A 19,173-nucleotide genomic window follows, 5' to 3' on the forward strand; every position below is an offset into this window, starting at 1 on the left:
CATTGAATGAGAAACAGCTGTCCACAGAAGTATTCATCTGTCTGAAGAGGTGAACTATTTGTAATGAATGAGGTGGGGGCATATTTTTGTTGAAAAGTACTGTGTTGTAGTTTTTTTAATATTTAACTCAAAGGAAGACAAAAGAGATGTATGTTACTTAAAACAAGTATTTGAACCTTTTGGACCTGGAGAAAGAAAAACCTTCAGTGATCCCTCCACTGTTTCAAGCATCAAAATAAGTCTTCTGAGCAATGTCTTTGGGACCAAGACTCAGCCCTTTGGTTATATGAAACAAGTCTTTGAGTCCAAGAAGAAACCAGACAGACTTGAGTCCAACAAAAAAACAAGTGGTGGACCCCCCACAGTGATCTTTCTAGATGCCTCTAAGTGTTCCATATTGGTTCCAGGTACAAGACACACACACACACACACACACACACACACACACACACACACACACACACACACACACAGCTTAATGACAGGGAGTTTGGCGTGCTGGATGTAGTTGGTAATAGATTTCATGCTACACTCACCCTGACATTTAAGGCTATTATTTATCAGATGCATGTGGTCAGATATCAAGGAAACATCCTATAACAAATAGAGGATTTGTGTGGAAACCCAGGATGATTCCTTGAACTCAAAAATTCTAAAGCTTGCCCAGCTGATCCTGAAGGTAGAGAAGCATGTAATGAAATGCAGATTTAATGCTATGGATGTGACTTCCATTCCGTCTGCCATGGGACTGCAGTCAGGAACCATCCTTGGCTGAGGATAGAGACTGTATTAAAGATGCTAACTGGGAGTTGCTTAGCACTCTCCTGGATAATGGTGTCTTGTTTGGTAAATTAGATTTCCAAAAAGTTGGTGGAAAAGAGTAAAGTGGTAGAGAGTAAAAACCTCCTGTGAAGATTGGGGTAGATGGGTGAAGGCTGCCAGCCTAGTCAAATAGAATTTGATACATAATTCTGGCATTTGTAAATATAAATGTAAAATACAGGCTTGTGTCTTAAATGTAACGAAATGCTGTTTCAACAATGTGGCAACATTGCCATCTGCTGTAAGGAAAACTAAGCCAAGCATTTCAAATGTTTTGAAATTAAAATTATGTTTTGTATGTCCTTAGAATTTGGAGTTGATGAGTCTGGAGTAAGCATCCTGCCTATTGTTTTAAGGCTAAAGTTAATGACCAGAATTTACATGTGGAATGTCCTTTATTGCTCTAAGTATAAAAGAATGTAAATGCAGTTCCGGTAGGCCTGGGAACCAGGAAAGTGTAAACAAATGATGTAATGTTTTATCAGAACTGCAGTTTCAATTTAAACAGTGAGAACCAGAGATTATTAAGCATTTTTGTCTTGATATCCAACGTTAGCACTGCCTGTTGTCTTAAGTTATTTTAGAAGTGTGTTTTCTTGTATAGATAGCTAGAAATTAGAAAGTTTAGAACCAAGTGTTTTTCTGTGATGTCAGAATTGTACTACAGAATTATTTTAAGTTTGTGTGATCTCTGAACTCTGGAATGGCACTGTGGTGTAGTGTATTGTCTTGTGTTTTAATTATTTATTATTAAATATTTTAAAATCCTTTTACCTGTGGCAGGTTTGTGTAGCGATACGTAAGCTCTAGAGTCCATTGCATCAAAAACTAAGAGCTCTCATAAAATCATCCAAAGCAAATTTTGAGAGAAAAATAGCTAAAGACTCAAAAGACAATCATAAGGCCTTCTTTAGCTATGTTAGAAACCTGGGAGGAAACTCCCAGATATGTTCAGAACTAGTTCAAAATGATGTGAAGATTACTGATCCTACAGACATTGCCAACATACTGGCTGACAGGTTCAGTGCAAACTTCTCCTCCCTCCCCCCCAAAAGGAGAGATATCTATACCAAGCGATTGCAGCCCCCCAAACATCTTCAACGCCCAAGTGAGAACTGCTCTCTCCAAAGCAAAAAACACAGCATCCATGGGACCTGATGGTGTCCCCGGCTGTGTGCTCCACGAACTCAACGAGGAATTAAACCCACAGCTAGGACAGCTGTTTAATCATAGTCTTACCTCTGGATACGCACTCCAGGAGTGGCGACTGCAACTGTGGTCCCGCTTCACAAAGGCGGTGCCTCCACCGACCCTGGAAATTACCAGCCCATTAGCTTGACAAGCCTTATCTGCAAAGCCATGGAGAGGATCATAATGGACCTCATAAATAGACATAGGGAATTTGCAGACTTTGGATCCATCCCAGTTTGGCTTTGTCAAAGGCAGATCATGCCTTCTAAACTTGGTTGACTTTTTCGAAACAGTCACCAAAGCCATTGATGAGGGAAAGGCAGTCCATACAGCCTACCTCGATCTGGCGAAGGCCTTCGATACAATACCCCACTTGGGTATCATTGAAAAACTCATCAGCTTAAATGTTAACCCATACATCACAAGATGGGTTGCAAACTGGCTGAGTGACAGAACCCACAGGGTCAGAGTTGCTGGCGCCATGTCAGACTCAAAGCCTGTCACAAGTGGTGTACCACAGGGCTCAGTCCTGGGCCCACTCTTGTTTGGCATCTACTTTTCCAAGTACAAGCAAACACAGGAGGGTTATGGCTGACAAAGTTTGCAGATGACTGCAAACTGGGCCATAGTAGAAAACACATCTGACACAGATATCCTTCAGAAGGGTCTCACAGAAACGGATAACTGGTGCCAGAGCCATGGCCTAAAGTTAAATGCCAAAAAATGCATAGTCATACACTTCGGGAAAAACAAGGTTACCCCTAGCTACCAAATAGGTGGCAATCCACTGAGCACAGAAGAAGTTATCAGGGACCTGGGGACCCAGGTTGATAGTAGTCTGTCATTCGACACCCATGTAGCTAAAGTAGTTAGGAAGACCTTCTACATTGCCCACCTTATCATGAAGGGATTCTCATCTAGATCAAGGGAGGTCATAGTCTCCCTATATTCATCACTCATCAGACCAATGATTGAGTACAATGCCCCATTCGGAATGTATCTGACCCGACACTTGCAGCAGCTGGAGAGGCCACAAAAGTTCCTCACCAAAAGGATAAAGGGTCTCAAACATCTGTCCTATGCTGCCCGACTGAAAGAACTCCAGCTCTATTCAGTCGCCACGCTTGCTCAGAGGTGACCTTTGCCTAACATTCAAGGCCATGTCAAACCCAGATTTGATGAATATGCTTCACCTCAAAAAATCTAGATCCGTCAGAGCCACACGGGCGGGAGACTTAAACCTCGACACGGCTATTAATAGGACGTGCTGGAGGGATAGATTCATCACCCAAAGACTCCCTATGCTGTGGAACAAAATCCCGGTATATGTGAGGCAGAGCACCTCGCTGGCCTTGTTCAAGAGAAATCTTGACCAATGGATGGGAGATCGCAGATATACCCCAGGGATTACCTCAGTGTCACTGCTCGACAGAGGCACAGCAAAATAATGGGTATAGTTCCCCATACTAAAGGGGTGGCGTAAGCCACAAAACTATGGGCTAGGCTTGTAAATGCCCTCGGGCAGATAGCCTAGTATGAACCTATGAACCTATAAGTGATCCTGAACTAAGCCACTCTAATAGGCCTTTACTGGTTAGTCACACTTACCAATTGGATAGTATTGCACAGTAATAATTGGACACCCTTTTAAGGGCCGTTTGGTAGCTGATAATTATTAGCTGGTGGTGGCAGTAATTACTACCGTATAGTCTGGGTAAAGGGCCACAGCTGGAGAATCTGCGTCAGCCTTTCCCAGGAGTGTCTGTGAAGTTGTATAAATATCTGTGTGTGTGTGTGTGTGTGTGTGTGTGTGTGTGTGTGTGTGTGTGTTTGTGTGTGTGAGCTACTTGGGCAGGGACACGGAGCACTGGTTGGACAGATAAGGGTACTGGAGGTTAGCTTGTTAGCTAGGCTGAGATCTGGACCCTATAGCTGTGCCAGTGGGGAGTCTTAGTGGGGATCTGGAGAGCAATGGAGCAACCAGCCCCAGACTAACTGTGATGTCTGTGTGCACTTAAGGGAAATTGTACTTTACTGTGTGTATTGGTTTTCCTTTCCTTTTATATGAGACACCCTCTCTGGTGTTAGTGGTGAGGATTGAGGATCCTTGATTGCTGGGCCAGGGCGCGGGCAACACACCTCCCAACCCCAAAATACAGCAGGGATTACTCATCTAATACTGGCCTGTTTTACAAGTGCTAAACCAAAGGCCATCAGGCTAAAAATCAAGAAAACAATTGTAAAACAAACATGAAGGGGGGTGGGGTGGATAATGGCGAGGGTGGCAGGAAGTGGTCCATCCTGTCCCTTCATCCAGCCATGGCTCAGTTACTTCCTCCACTTTTCCTCTCAGTTACCTTCCCTGGGAGGAAAGGAGAGACCATTCTTAGAAGTTTGATCAAGCATTGCATTAGGCATTCCTGTGTACCAGGTATGGGGTAGAATTCAAAACCATGCAACTCTTTATGGTAATGCCTCCTGTACTGGAGAAATAAATTTATCTCATCCTTCCTGTTCTGCAGCAGCTTTTGATACAGGAAGCAATAAAATGGATATTAAAGGGAGAGGAAGGGTCAGGTATTTACTACTGGTTATTTCTGGGACTCAAAAAGAGAGAGTCCTGCAGACCAATACTGGATCACTGTAGGCTTACTCTGTTTTTTTCTTTATAGAACCGGGATTGAAAATGTTCACCCTCCAGCTGTGAGATGCTGACTTAAAAACCCCAAGTTTTCATAGTAATGTTAAATTTGAGGCATTTGTACCTTCATGTCCCCATTCACAGACCATAAATCTTTTAGATTTGGAGCTGTGCCCGTCACTGCCAGTTTAGTTTTTTAATTTTTGAGCTGCCTGTCACACCCATGGAATTTAGAAAGTATCTAGCACTGGTTGTAAACTTTTCTAAGAATAAATGGGGTGCGTTTTACCCTTGTTTGGATACGTGCCTCCAAGTCCTGAATGAGCAAGATATTTTGAATAAACTGGGAATTGGGGCTTGCCTCAGATGTAAAATTCTCATTCAATTTGCCAAAGTTAAGCCACGTGCCAGACAGTACCAGGAATCCTCATACCTCTCAATTGTCCAGATTTTTGCAGAATGTCCAGGTGTTTGCCTCATATTTTTGGTCTGTTCCTCCTAAAATTTGAGATTTTCTGGATTTTTGCTGCAAATCTTGCCTCATATTTTTGGTCTGTTCCTCCTAAAATTTGTGATTTTCTGGATTTTTGCTGCAAATCCAAGAGGCTCGAATTCACTAAATAATGACAGGTATTTGAGTGTCAGTCTTCATGTCCTTCAGAAAATGCATAATTAACACAAGATCTTTTATTCTAGCAACTTTCTGCATTTATAATAGTTTCTTCTTTCGGCTTTTTCCGGTTAGGGGTTGCCACAGCGGATCATCTGCCCGCTCATTATTGGCAGTGGAGTTTTATGGTGTCTAGTTGCCAGGCCGGTGCACAACCTTCCACAGAAGACACACGCACGCACTCGCGCCTAGGGCCAATTTAGAGTATCCAGTCCACCTATAGCATGTCTTTGGGATGTGGGAGGAAACCAGAGCATCTGGAGGAAACCTACGTGACCACAGGGAGGACATGCAGACTCTGCACAGAAGGCACCCCAGCCGATGATCGAACCGGAGAACCTCTTGCTGTGAGGTGGCAACGCTAACCGCTGCACCACCACAGCCTCCCCTTATAATAGCAATATTTAAAATTTGTCCCTATTTCTGGGGCTTTGTCCCCCCATTATATTTAACTTTGTCAAGATTTTTTGTGCTAAGAGGTTGAGAGCTATGACCAGGAAAACCCCTGGGAGCATTTCCAAACATGGACAGCATGCTGGTTTACCTCTCAAGATGCAATGCTTTGTTCTTGAGACTTTTGTCTTAGCAGGTTAACAAGGGATCCAGTGTTTATTTTCATTTGATTCAACCATTTGAATTGTCTGATCCAATCGGATCAGACCTTGGCACCAACTCTGTAGCTTCTCATTTCAGGTCTCTGACTCCTACACCCATAATTCCTCTCCACTCCACCTTGGCACCTCAGATCTCATTTGTCTCCTGAAGAATTCAGTCATATCTACGAGAGTTTGTCATATCAATATCCTTTTTTCTTGTGATATTTTTTATAATAGTATGTTCCTCCCTCTACTGAGAGATTCTTTTTCTCTCCAGCTTAAGTGTAGAGTTAAGATTAGAATTAGTTAGATTTGGTTTAGTAAATTGGAGAGGATTTGATAGGTATTACAGTTTGTTTGTTTTTGATGATATAGGCTTTATTTAGTATTTTATAGGCTTTAGGATAGCGTATTATCTATATACAAATGTATGTCTATACTTAGTAGTGTGTGTTTGTTATTGCTTGGATAGTCGTAACAGTTGACAGTATGTCAGACAGTTAAGGAAGTGTTCTGGATGTGAACACAGACTGTGAACGTGCTGAGTCGTGGGCCAGCTACTGCTCCTATTCTTTCTCCAGTCCTGGTCTGCCCATCGGATCCAATTATCTTGGGTTCAGTCAGTTCTGGAGTTCCTTTGTTGGAGTCAGCAGTCCAAATTACTTAGACTCAGACAGCTTCCCTTCCTTTTTTTTTTGACTCTGATATGTTTGTATCTGGAAGAGACCTGGAGCCAAATCTTTGGGGTCAAGGTTTGAGAGATGGGTCGACACTGAAGTTGTGGAACCATCCCCTCTCCCTTGGAGCCTTGGTACTTGATAGCTTGGCTCTGAGATGAGCTTCAGGGTCACACCCATTGACACAGATATATATTCTGTCTAAGGTTATGAGGAAGCCTACAGAGCAGGCAGCGACCTTGGCTTTGGAGGGGTTTGAAACTGTCCTGCAGATGCCAAGGGAAAAGATGCTTCCATCTGAACTCCAGCAGGAATCTGCTTTTATTTCCCATCTCAATGTCAGTCAGGGACAGTTGATACCACAGGCTTCTCAGGCTGTATGCTAAATTGGCTCCCAGCTTGATTTGTTACCTTCTGTTGTCCCACTGGAACCAGTTCGTGAGAAGCAGATTGGAGGCAGATGCACATAGACTCATTTCCAGTGTCTTTCACTGAAGACACAGACTTGGATGAATGCAAAGGCTTCCTTGGATTCCCCCTCAGAAGATGTTGCCTTTGGAGAGATCCTTGAATTGATGAAGCAGAATGGGTGGTGGTCCACCAATAACCCTTCAGATGAGTCTGCATTCCTGGAACCCCTTGGTACTGCCTCAGCATAGTCCTGGGTGGTACCACCCTTTGATGTACTCATTGACCTTATGGCTCAACAGGCATGGAAGGACACTGATGCAGTGGAACCCATCCCTCCAAAAACTGGCAAGATATTGACAGCACCAAAGGAAAGAAAGCATTAGAGCAAAGGGCCACCATTGGCTGTGATGGTGTTGGTGAAAATGAACCGTCAGAGAAAAGTTCCTCGTTCCATCCCCCTTACAAGGAGTCTAGGGCTGTGGACTGGCTTCAGAATTGGATATATGCTTCATGACTTTGCACTTTGAGCACTGAATTATTATTCTATGTCACTAGATTTCAGAGAGACCTGACCAAAGAACTTTCAGAGTCTCTGTCAGGCAGCATGTCCATGGATGTTCAGAAGACCATGATCTCCCAGCTTTCTACCCTTCACTGTAACTCCAGTGTAGCCATGCATCTGCTTTCTAATGGCATGGTTAGAGGAGCAGGTACTGGCATCACTATGTGCAAGCAAGCCAAGGTGCATCTCTGTAATTTTGTGGAAAGGTTTAAGACCTCCGTCATCACTCTGTTTGGACCAAAAGTAAGGGACACGCAAGATAACCAGAAGTCAGCAAGATGGTAAGAGACTCTGCAATTGGAATCCATTTCTCCACCCCTAAAAGAACCTTCTCTAGGAATCAAAGGGCTGGGAGAAATGTGTTTCCATAAATCACAGATGTCCTTCTATTCCCATGTTATGTTGCAGTATTCTACATATGGGTTTACCCTTCAGTGTCACATATGTATGGCCAGTATCCAAAAGCTTTCAGTCCCTCTGTGGTGTGTCAGACATAGACGAGAGTTCGTGGGCCATAAAGGTGATGTTGGCATGCACCTGCCCTCAGAACTTTTCAGCCGCAAGTCGTGTGCCAGGTGTTCCTGTTACCGTTGACATAGTATTCGTTCAGATAAGTGCCCCTTTGGGGACCTTTTTCAGTCCTTCTAATTTCTGATTATTGCTTGTTAATGTCATCCAGAAAGGGTAAGTGTCAATGTGGACACCAGATCCCTCATAAGGACGCCCACAACATGTGCCTTTTGTTTTTGGGAAAATCTCACAACCATAAGGCCTGTCCTATTTGCCAGGCTTTTGTAACGAAAACTTTGCATAGTCTCTTGCATGCATTAAACCTATACCTCGAGAACCAACATCTGAAACTACTTATGCTTAGGATGGAGGGCTCTTTCAACATCCCCACAGAACTGCCAAAAAAGAAGGCCTGGACCTTACGGCCTTCGACTACTGCTGAGCCTTTTCCATCTGACTTCCAGCCTGTGGCCGACATAGGCCTGGTTACAGGATCGGGTTCCGGATCCGCCACTTCGGAGGTTGTGGGTACCTCTAAGGATGACTCACCATCCACAGGTGAGAGCAGGTCCGCAGAGGCTATTCCGGCACCGGGGAGGGGGGGCAGCATTTCCTAGGGAGTAGTCTAAGCCTTCCGATCCCTTGCAGTCGCCGGTTTTCAGACAGACGTTCACTGCCCCTCTTAGAAGGGAAAAGAGAACATTTCTCCCTCTCTACAGAAAGCATGCCTGATTGGCAGGCTTTCAGCCAGAGTCTCTTCAGTGCCTTCATGGCACTGAGGCCTACACCAGCTGTTACTGCCTTCACCTCTCCTGAGCCCTAGACCACTGCCTACAGATCCAGCTCCCAGGTAAGAGGAAGTCCTTTCAGATTCCTCTGAGGAATCTCTTTCCTACAACTCCCAACTATCTTCACCCATGGGGTATGGATCTTCAGAGGAAGAGTCACTGGACCCTGACTCTCCAGTTGAAAATCTGACCTTCAGTGAGACAATTAAGATGAAGGAACACTTTAAATGGGATTTCTCAGAAATGTCTAAGGTACAAAAGAGGTACTATGACCTCATTCTTATATAAACCCCTAGGCCTTCTGCTGTTCCTCCCATCCTCCCTGCATTTCTAAATGCCTTTTCTTCTGCATCTCTGAGCCCTGACTCTCAGCCTCTTGCCCCACATAGACCTCACAGGCTTTACAAAAGTACCTGACACTGCTAAGCATCTGATAGTGTCCACCGGCTGACTCAGCCACTATATCTGTTGCCACTGACAAAGCCACTAAACTATTGCCTACTACCACCATTCTCCCAGCTGACAAAGACAGCAAGACAATGGAATGATTAGGCATAAATATTTGTACTTCTGCTACCTTGGCTTTCAGAGCCACAAAGTATCAGACTCACATGGCCAAGTACACCTTGTCTCTCTTACAATCTGCCACCAAACATTTGGCAGATATTCCTGACTCCCCTGACAAAGCATCACTGTCCCCTTTCCTGGCTCTCTCATCCCAGGTGACCAGACACTCCAAGTGTAGTTATGATGCTGCTGAAGGCTCTGCTAGGTCAGCAGCATCAGCATCTGCCTTATGCAGATACTCATGGCTTTGCCTACAACTCCTGCCAGATGATTTCAGGGCAAAGCTCACTGATGCTCCTCTGGACAATGCTGCACATTTTGGCTCAAAGGTTGCAGACCTCTTTAAATCTCTGCAACAGAAAGGAAAAGAGATGCAGGACCTTAAAAATTTACTGGTCTCACCAATCTCTAAGTTTCACAGAAACTAACCTTCCTTCCAAAACAGTTTATTAGAAAGCACTCCCAATCCACTCCTCCTTCGAGGCCTCATAGGTCAAGCAGAAAACAACCTCCTCCAGCCAGAGGACTCCCTTTCAAGACAGGGCAGGTAGCATCTGACTACCTGCCAGTCCCTCCCCCCTTCTGTACCTCTGTCTGCCCACCTCTGTCATTGTCTTGGACTCTTCTCACCTCAGACAAGTGGGTCCTGTCCATCCTCCAAAACAACTTCATGTCCTGGCTCTTCCCTCCCACATGGTGGGGCATTCCTTGACTTCCTACCAGCAGCTGCACCTCTTAAAACCAGTACTGCAGACACTGTTAGACCAGGGCACTATAGAGTCAAGCCTATCCTCCACAGAAGGAAGAGGTTTCTATTCATGGCTTTCCTGGTCCCCATGGAGACCCATCCTAGACCTCTCTTACCTCAATCTCTTCCTAAAGGTACCTACCTTCAGAATGGCTAACCCAGCCTGCCCTTTTCCCTCTGATTATCCAACAGGGATTCCTGGCTACATTAGACATAAAAGATGCTTATCTCTACATTCCAGTCAGGCCCTCCCACAGGAAATATTTAAGATTCTTGGTGGGCTCTTCTCACTTGCAATTCTCTGCCTTGCCCTTTCGACTTTCCACTGCACCCAGAGTCTTTACCAAATGCTTGGCACCTGTGGCGGTTTACTGCAGGAAAAAGGAAATACAGATATTTCCCTACCTGGATGACATGCTCATCCAGGCTGCCAACCAAGAAGTACTGCAAGGGCACATCCACTTTGTGGTGACCCTACTACAGTCTGTCTTTCTGCTAAATCTGCCAAAATCCCATCTTCAACCAACACAGGACATTGTGTTCCTCGGGTGCAGAATCCGTTCAGATCTCATGGAGGCATACCTACTACCTCCAAAAGTGAGCTCTTTGACAGAACATCTCCTACTGGTACTTCACTCTACGGAGTTGACTGCAAGGCAGTACCTTAAGCTTCTGGGCTACATGGCAGCCACAATACCCATGCATCCTTTAGCGAGGTTACACATGAGGAAGCTGCAGTGGTACCTCCACTCAATAGCATTCTGAGAAACCACTTCATATTCATTCATTTATCCTCCAATGGCCAGAGTAGGTTCAAAGGAAAACTAAAACCTAAGTGCTTTGTCAGACAGAAAGCATAGAAGATCATCCTGAATAAGGTGGTGATCCCTCACAGCATGCACTAATGACCATTATAATCCACTACTGTCACAGTACACACACCCCTGTGGATAAGTTTTGAAGACTGTAGCTTCATTTACATACCTACACCATATATTTGAGATGTGGGAGGGAACTGGGGCATTCACTGAAATCCCTCAAGCACATTGCGACTGTACAGACAGTACACAGAAGCACCTCAACCAACTGGAGAACCAAGAGGTGTGAGACAGCCTCATTTTTGTTCATTAGCAGCAATAACTCTTGTATTATATTGTAATATTTTTACCTTTCAGTTGTCTGGTAAATCCTGTCCTACAAGTACATCCCAGTATGTGGAAAGTTAACCTATTAAATTACTCTTAATAGTTATGCCATTTGTGTGCATCTTACCTCAATCTCACTTTTTCTGAATTGAGAACAAATGCAACATTTCCATTCTATCTTTATGTATGGCCTGCTGTTTGACGTTTCAGGCAGCAGCTTGAAAGGTTCCCGATTTGTTACATATTTTTTTATAATTGTTTTCCTACATCTCTCCAAACATTGTTTGCTACTCGGTTTTCCGGATAATTTCTCAGTATTATGTCAAAGGATTGGCTAGTCTGTTAAAGTTGTTTTGAACATTTTGTTGCCTATCTCTACTCCAGCATGGTATTATCTGAAGTATGAATGGAGTTTTGTCATTGAAAGTGTAATTTTTATCAATGATCAGTTAGCACCCTGCAGTAATGGGAGGGGGAAAGCTGTTTGATTTGGAAGGTATTGGTAGGATAACTAGATTTTATGAAAACGTAGTTCTGTTACTTGTAAGTAGTGTTGTGAAATTTGTTTACTTTTTATTTAGGAAGAAGATGATGATGAAGAGGAAGATGATTTGGACTTAAGTGAGAAGGAAGAGGAGTCTGAAGGTAAGAACTTGAAAGATGTTTGAGTTATTTGTACTTACTTCAGTATGACAGGAACAGCTGGATTAGAGAGTATGGGCTTGAGGAAGAGTAGAGTGCTTTTACTATACCTGTTGCTTGCTTTCTTCTGAGATTTTATGAATCATGAAGTGTTTTAAATTATTAGCTGTACATGGTAGTGGGCCAGTGTTAGTCACCCTGTGAGAATAAGTACGCCAAGGTGTTTACGTTGGAATAAATCCACCTTGGCAGAAAATGAATATAAAATCAAAATTATAAAAATAAATGTGATTTCCTTTCATCCCTTTCCAGAAGTGTGACGCAGCTTCTTCCTATCAGAATGCTGTTTGTAAAGAAAAACTTAAGTAACTTTTTGTCAGAAGCCTCGGCAAAGTCAGATGTATGGTCCAGTAGCTGCAAATGCATCTCACTGGTGATGTAGGCTAAGTAAAGGTGCTCTTGAGGAAAACATGTCCAGTACTTGAAAAAGTGTCCGAGAGAGAGGCCATTAAGGAAAAGCCTAGGCATGCTGTACAAGTAATCATGGTCCCTCCATAGAGGGTGAAGATTCCCCCTCTTACCCCATTTCCAAGGCCCCACCCCAGGATTGCAGAACGGCTGTTGGAATGCCTCCAAAACTGGAAGAACATCACACAAGAAAAGCGAGTCTGGTAGTTCCTTTCCAGTAGTTATGGATTACAGTTTGTAAAAAAAAAAAAAAAAAAGGCTGGAAGAGATCCCTTCTTTGCCAAAGGAACCAATTCATCTACTTCCCCAACTCTGTAGGAGCTTCTTTCATTAAGTGTAATAACTGATGTCCTTCTATTCCAGTGTTGCAGTATTCACTAGTGGGTTTACCCTTCTTTCGATCAGCTTGTCTGGCCATGTTTCCAAAGCTTTTCCAGTCCCTGATGGTGCATCGGATGTCTAATGTGTTGATAGGTGTGTGGGCCATAAATGTGACATCTGCACGCACCAGCCCTCAGAACTTTTCAGCCGCCAGCTGTACGCCAGGAGTTCCTGCTACTCGCGGATGTCGGATGAGTTTCGCATCAAGATAAGTACCCTGTTGGGGATTTATTTCCATCCTCTTTTTGTAGTACTATAGTCTGTTAATGTCCGGTAAGAGCAAGTGCAACTGTGGTCGCCAGATTCCACATAGACACCCACGACCAGTGTCTCTTTTGTTTGGGCAGGGATCACGATTAAAGAAACTGCTCCATTTGTAAGTCATTCATCCCTAAGACTCCTCGTCGCCAACTTCAGGCCCTCGACTTACACCTTGAAAACCAGCGCCTTAGACAGATCTCTCTCGGTATGGAAGCCACTCCGACGCCCCATCTGAACTACCCAGGAAGAGGGCCAAGCCCATGAGGCGGTCTGCTTCCACTGCTCCTCACCCTGCCGATTCTGTGCCTGTAGCTGTCGTCAGCTTGGCCGAGAAACCAGTGTCCGTCACTTCGGATAAAGCGGGTACCTGTCAGGAGGCCGCACAATACAGAGCAGGCCACACGTCCGGGGAGGATATCCCGGCACCTGATTCAGACGCCAGGGGGGACCAGTAACTGGGATGGGTGCTTCGGACCAGGCTTTCGCCACTCCTACTATGACTTCCAGGCCTAGCACCAGCCAGACACCAGCTAGGCCTACCAAGAAAAAGCAAAAGACGAGGCATATCACTTGTAAGCACTAAGTAAGCTACAAATTACTACAGCACTTTGTTTTTTGTACTTACTTTCCTCACTTGCTTAGAGAAAAACAGCTCTTGTACTCACTTTCCTCACTTGTCTAGAAGAAAATATTTTTTTATGTAGAACCACAATAGCAGAGTATCCTTGAAACCACAGTAGCAAAAAAAAAATGACTTGTTCTTATGTTCAGCGAACGTTTTTTATTCCACAATAGATAGCATAAAATCTCTTAGTGCCTAGGCCGCAACCAGCCTTTGCAGAGTAAAAATTTTGTTCGTCAAATTTTCATTTTATATACACAGCATTACTTAATTAATCAATTACATTCAATTAGCTTAAAATCAATGAAAGAAACTGTTTCTTAAAGCTAAAACATTTCTAAATAAAACTTTGCCAATTGCATTCCTTATTTAAACCATTAGGTTGTAAAGTATTATATTTAATAATAAAAATTGATTCTTTTTTCCTGAGTAAATGTTTTAACATTTAACATTTCTTCGCTGGCAAAAAATTGTAAAACCTGCTCTAAAACTGTTACTTTTAAGTTTTTAGTAGCTCCTAAATGTACTTTATTGAAGTGTTCCGCTACGGGACTTGTAACTTTGTTTTTCTTAATGTCCCTAATATGTTCTTTTACTCTTTCACTTAAACTTCTTTTAGTTTCACCTATATAATAGTTTTTACAAGAACATCCTATGGCATAAATAATTCCCCTACTTGCACAAGAGAAAATTCCTTGAGTTTCAAACTTCTTTTCATTTATTTTCTCAAAAGTTTATTTTCTCAAAAGTTGGCACTATAAATTGACAAATCGAACATTTTCCACAACGAAATATTTTCAAAGAAAATAGTTTTTTATTCAGGCATGTCCAAGGGTCAGCTCCCAGTGTTCTCTCTTGTCTATCTGATGAATCTGGGCATCTTGGGGCAGTGTAGCAATTGCCTCATATACACAGACAACCCTCTCCTACCACCCAACACTCAAACCTGTGAGAGATGCACTTATCTAGCCAAACTGGAGGTAAAGCTCTCTCCATCCAAGACTGAACTTGACAGTCAAGAGGAGAAGGTAAACACTTAACACCACACTCATCACATAGTCCCACTAAACCTACACCACCAAAATCCACACATAGAAACACAAAAACTTTCGCAGAGGCTCTCAATAGTAATCTGCTCAAGCAACAGAGACCTCCAGAGCACAAACACAATCAACCTCCACCTTCCAACACAACCCAAATGACATATAGCCCACAGACAGTGTGCCACTCAACCACAGCCCATAAGGCAAAACAACATACCCAACACACTAGTCATAGGTGACTATAGTCAGGCACACTGATGTCCCACTCACCAGGCTAAACAAGGAGTAGGTTACTGTCAGCTGCCTGTCGGGTGCCAGGATCCGTGACATAACCCATGCACTCAGGTCACTCAACAACAAGTACAAATATGACTCTGTCATTGTCCATGTTGGTGTGAATGACCTGAGACGTACCTCCCTGGACTACATGAAAAGAGACATGGAAGAGCTTCTCTGATCTTATAGCCAGGCAGGTAAGACCCTAGCCCTGAGTAGCATCCTGCCATCACCCAGAATGATACCGCAGTACAAGGACAAAATGATTGACTTCAACAATTGGCTAAGCTTCTGGTGTCATTCAAAGGGGATCTAGTATCTGTCTGTCTGGGACGACATGGTCGACAGACCACGGTGCTTTGCCAGAGATGGCCTGCACTTGTCACCCCTGGGATTCCGGATACTGGCTATGGCTCTTGCCATCCCTATAGTGCCTTTTTTTTAGCTAAGGTTCAAATGACAAATTCACCACCATAACAGGAACAGGCAAGCAAAAACTGAGGGTAATGCTACTGAATGCTAGAAGTCTAAATCTCAAAATGCACTCCCTGGAGGCACTCCTTAAAATGGAGAACATTGATATTTGTGCAGTGACTTGAGACCTGGTTCAAGGCTCCAGAGTACACCCCTGCATTTACCAGGCTATAACTCATACCACACTTTTCAGCCATCTAACCTGGACCAGAACATCAAAGGTGGAGGTGTGTCCATATTCATTAAGGATATCCACACCTCCAGGATACTTCCTCAGCATAAAGCATGTGAGGTTAGCCAAGTGCAACTAACTCTGGGCAAAACTGCAATCCAAATTGTAGCTTGCTACAGATCCCCCACCATGCCCCAGGATTCCCACTCCTCTTTTCTTGATATACTGGAAAATTTTAGGGTTCAACCAAACAGCCTCATGATGGGCGATTTCAACTACCCCACCATTAACTGGGAAAACTACTCGTGTGCCAACTCCTTTGCTCAATGCTTCTGGAATTCATAAATTCCAATGCCCTGGATTAGCTTATCCACACCCCCACCAGGGGCAACAGTATCCTAGACCTAGTCATTACCAACATGAGTGACCGGTGTTCCACACCTGAAGTCAACTCTTCGTTCCGACCATAAGCTAATCACCCTAGATATCCACATCCCACCCCCACCCCCCATTAAGGAAACCACAATAAAAACATTCTTCAAAGCCAACTTCATTTTTCTTAAGACAGAAGTGGCACTCTTCATGACACCCATGCAGATGGACAATGCAGTTACGACTGCTGAATCCTACACAAATGCACTATATAAGCACTTATACAAGTGCATGGATCGTGCAATCCCGAACAGAACCAAGACACTATCCTACAAAAAAAAATAAAGCCAATCTGGTGGTCCCCTGCCATAAACAAACTCTACAAAAGAAAGAAGAAACTGTTGCAAAAGAGAGTAAAATCCCATGAGTGGAGGAACTCCCTGGTCAGCCTCAGTAAGAAGCCAAGATCCCTTATAAGATCCTCCAAAGCTAGCTATGAAAAGAAAATCTCCACTGATTCTAAGGACAACAACAAAGCATTCTGTAGCTATGTCAGGAATCTCAATGGCAACACCCAGATCTGCTCTGAGTTGCAGCAGAATGGCATGAAAATTACAGAACCAACTGATATTGCCAACATCCTGGCAGATAGGTTCAGTGCTAACTTTACCCCCCCTCTCACCTTAAAGGGCCCATATCTGTACAGGAAGAATGCAGAATCCCTGTAATGACAACTACACAGGTAAAAGCTGCATTCTCTAAAGCCAAAAACACAGCATCCATGGAAATGGACAACATCCCAGGCTGCATTTTACATGAACTGGCTCCCCATCTAAGCACCATGTTCAATCATAGCCTCACATCAGGCTTTGTGCCCACTGAATGGCACACAGCAACAGTTATCCCACTCCACAAAGGGGGAGCCACCACTGATCCCGGGAACTATCGCCCTATTAGCCTGACGAGCCTGGTCTGTAAGGCCATGGAACGTATCATCATGGAACTCATAAACAAAGACATTAGTAACCTCCAAACTCTGGACCCCACCCAGTTTGGGTTTGTGAAAGACAGATCATGCCTCCTGAACCTGATCGACTTCTTTGAGGCAGTCACCAAAGCTGTAGACTAGGGTAAGGTGGTTCACACAGCCTATCTTGACCTCACCAAGGCTTTCGACACTATCCCCCATTCTGCAATTATAGATAAACATGCTGAATCCTTACGTCACAAGATGGGTTGCCAACTGGCTCACTGACAGAACCCACACTGTAAAAGTTCCAGACTCCAAATCTGACTTCAGACCAGTGACAAGTAGAGTACCACAGGGTTCAGTCCTGGGACCTCTCCTGTTAGCCTGTACTTCAGAGAAGTAGATACCAAACACAAAAGGTATTTGACTAACGAAGTTCGCAGACGACTGCAAACTAGGAGCCATAGTCAAGTCCCAAATGATGTGGACATCCTACAAAAGGGCCTCACTGACATAAATGCCTGGTGTCAGAGCCATGGCCTCAAGCTCAATGCCAAAAAGTGCATTGTCATTCCTTTTGGTAAAATTTCTGTACCCATGAACTACCACATAGGCGGCAGTCTACTTCACGCCAAATGTGTGATGAGACCTTGGGACCCAGGTGAACAGTAGTCTCTCCTTTGATAATCACATTGCCACAGTAGTCAGGAAATCTTTCTACGTGGCACACCTCATCACAAAAGAGTTCTCATCCAGGAAAAAAAAACAGGTCCTTGTTCCCCTCTACTCATCACTCATTAGACCCATTATAGAGTATAATGCCCCTTTTGGAATGTACCTCACTAGACATCTGCAGCAGTTGGAAAGGCCACAGAAGTACTTCACAAAGAGGATTACTGGCCTCAAACAGATGCCGTACACTGACCATCTCAAAAAACTCCAGCTTTACTCTGTAGCATATCTCATACTCCGTGGTGATCTCTACCTAACATATAAAGCTGTGTCATACCCAGAGCTGTAGGACATGCTGCACCTAAAGAAATCCCAATCCCTCCGAGCTACATGCTCTAGGGACCTAAACCTTGCAACTGCAATAAACAGGACATGCTGGGGGGATCAATTCCTTTCCCAGTGACTTCCCCATACTCTGGAACAAGCTACCCATGTATGTCAAGCAAAGTTCCTCATTAGCACTCTTCAAGAAAAATCTTGATGAGTGTCTGGGAAATAGGAAATACACCTTGGGGATCACTACTGTGGCTCTGCTCGACAGGGGCACAGGAAAATAACTTTCTTGGGTGGCGTAGGCCAGAGACCCTTGTTGGCTAGGCTTACTTAGGCCCTTGTGCCACTAGCCTAGTACCTACCTATGAACCTATATTCCACCAACCCTGGTGGCCTTGCCCGACTGGCAGGACATGAGCCAGAGCCTCTACAATGCCTTCTTAGCCCTTAGGCCTACTGCAGACCTTCCTCCTGCTGCTCCATCTCTCATCAGTCCCAGACCTATCCTGCCTGAGAGAACTCCTAGCCAACCTACAGAGGAGGAAATGTTGGACTCCTCAGAGGATTCCTTGTTCTGCTCTTCACAGATTTCTTCCCCTCTATGGCAGAGATCCCTGGAAGAAGCCTCTGCAGAACCTGACTCCCCTGTGGAAGTCCTTACCTTCGGGGACACGGTCAATCTTATGAGAGAACATTTTAAATGGGACTGCTGAGACATGTCTGAGGCTCAAAAAAGATTCTATGACCTTGTCCAGATGGAATCTCCTAACACGGCCCCTATTCCACCTGTCCAGCCTGCCTTCTTTGATGCTTTTGGTCCAGCATGCTTGAATCCAGACTCCCAGCCACCTGCCCCTAGAAGGGCAAACAGATTATACAGGATACCTGACACAAAAGAAATTCCTTTTCAAGTGCCCTCCAGCAGACCCAGACACTTTTTCTGTTGCTACTGATAGGGCAACCAAACTTCTCCCTACTACCACTGTCCTGCCTGCAGATAAAGACAGCAAGGCCATGGAGAGGTGGGGAAAGAAGATGTACACTTCTGCTACCCTAGCTTTAGGGCTACAAATTACCAGTCGCACATGGCCAAATACTCCTTGGCCTTACTAGATAAAGCCTCCAAAGATCTCAATGACATCCCTGACTGTGATGCAAA

General features: G+C 44.2%; 1 protein-coding gene across 1 annotated transcript in view; it reads left to right on the top strand.

Moving 5' to 3' along the window:
* Positions 1-19,173, top strand: part of SETD1A (SET domain containing 1A, histone lysine methyltransferase) — a 1,410,167-nt gene that overhangs the window by 682,724 nt on the left and 708,270 nt on the right. The window contains exon 8 of the mRNA XM_044086230.1: positions 11,910-11,973. Within this exon, the coding sequence (XP_043942165.1) occupies positions 11,910-11,973 (64 nt within the window). The remainder of the gene's footprint in view (positions 1-11,909; positions 11,974-19,173) is intronic.

This window comes from Protopterus annectens, chromosome 10.part0 (genome assembly GCF_019279795.1).
Source record: "Protopterus annectens isolate FY-2018-M chromosome 10.part0, PAN1.0, whole genome shotgun sequence".
In the NCBI taxonomy this organism is placed as follows: Eukaryota; Metazoa; Chordata; order Ceratodontiformes; family Protopteridae; genus Protopterus; species Protopterus annectens.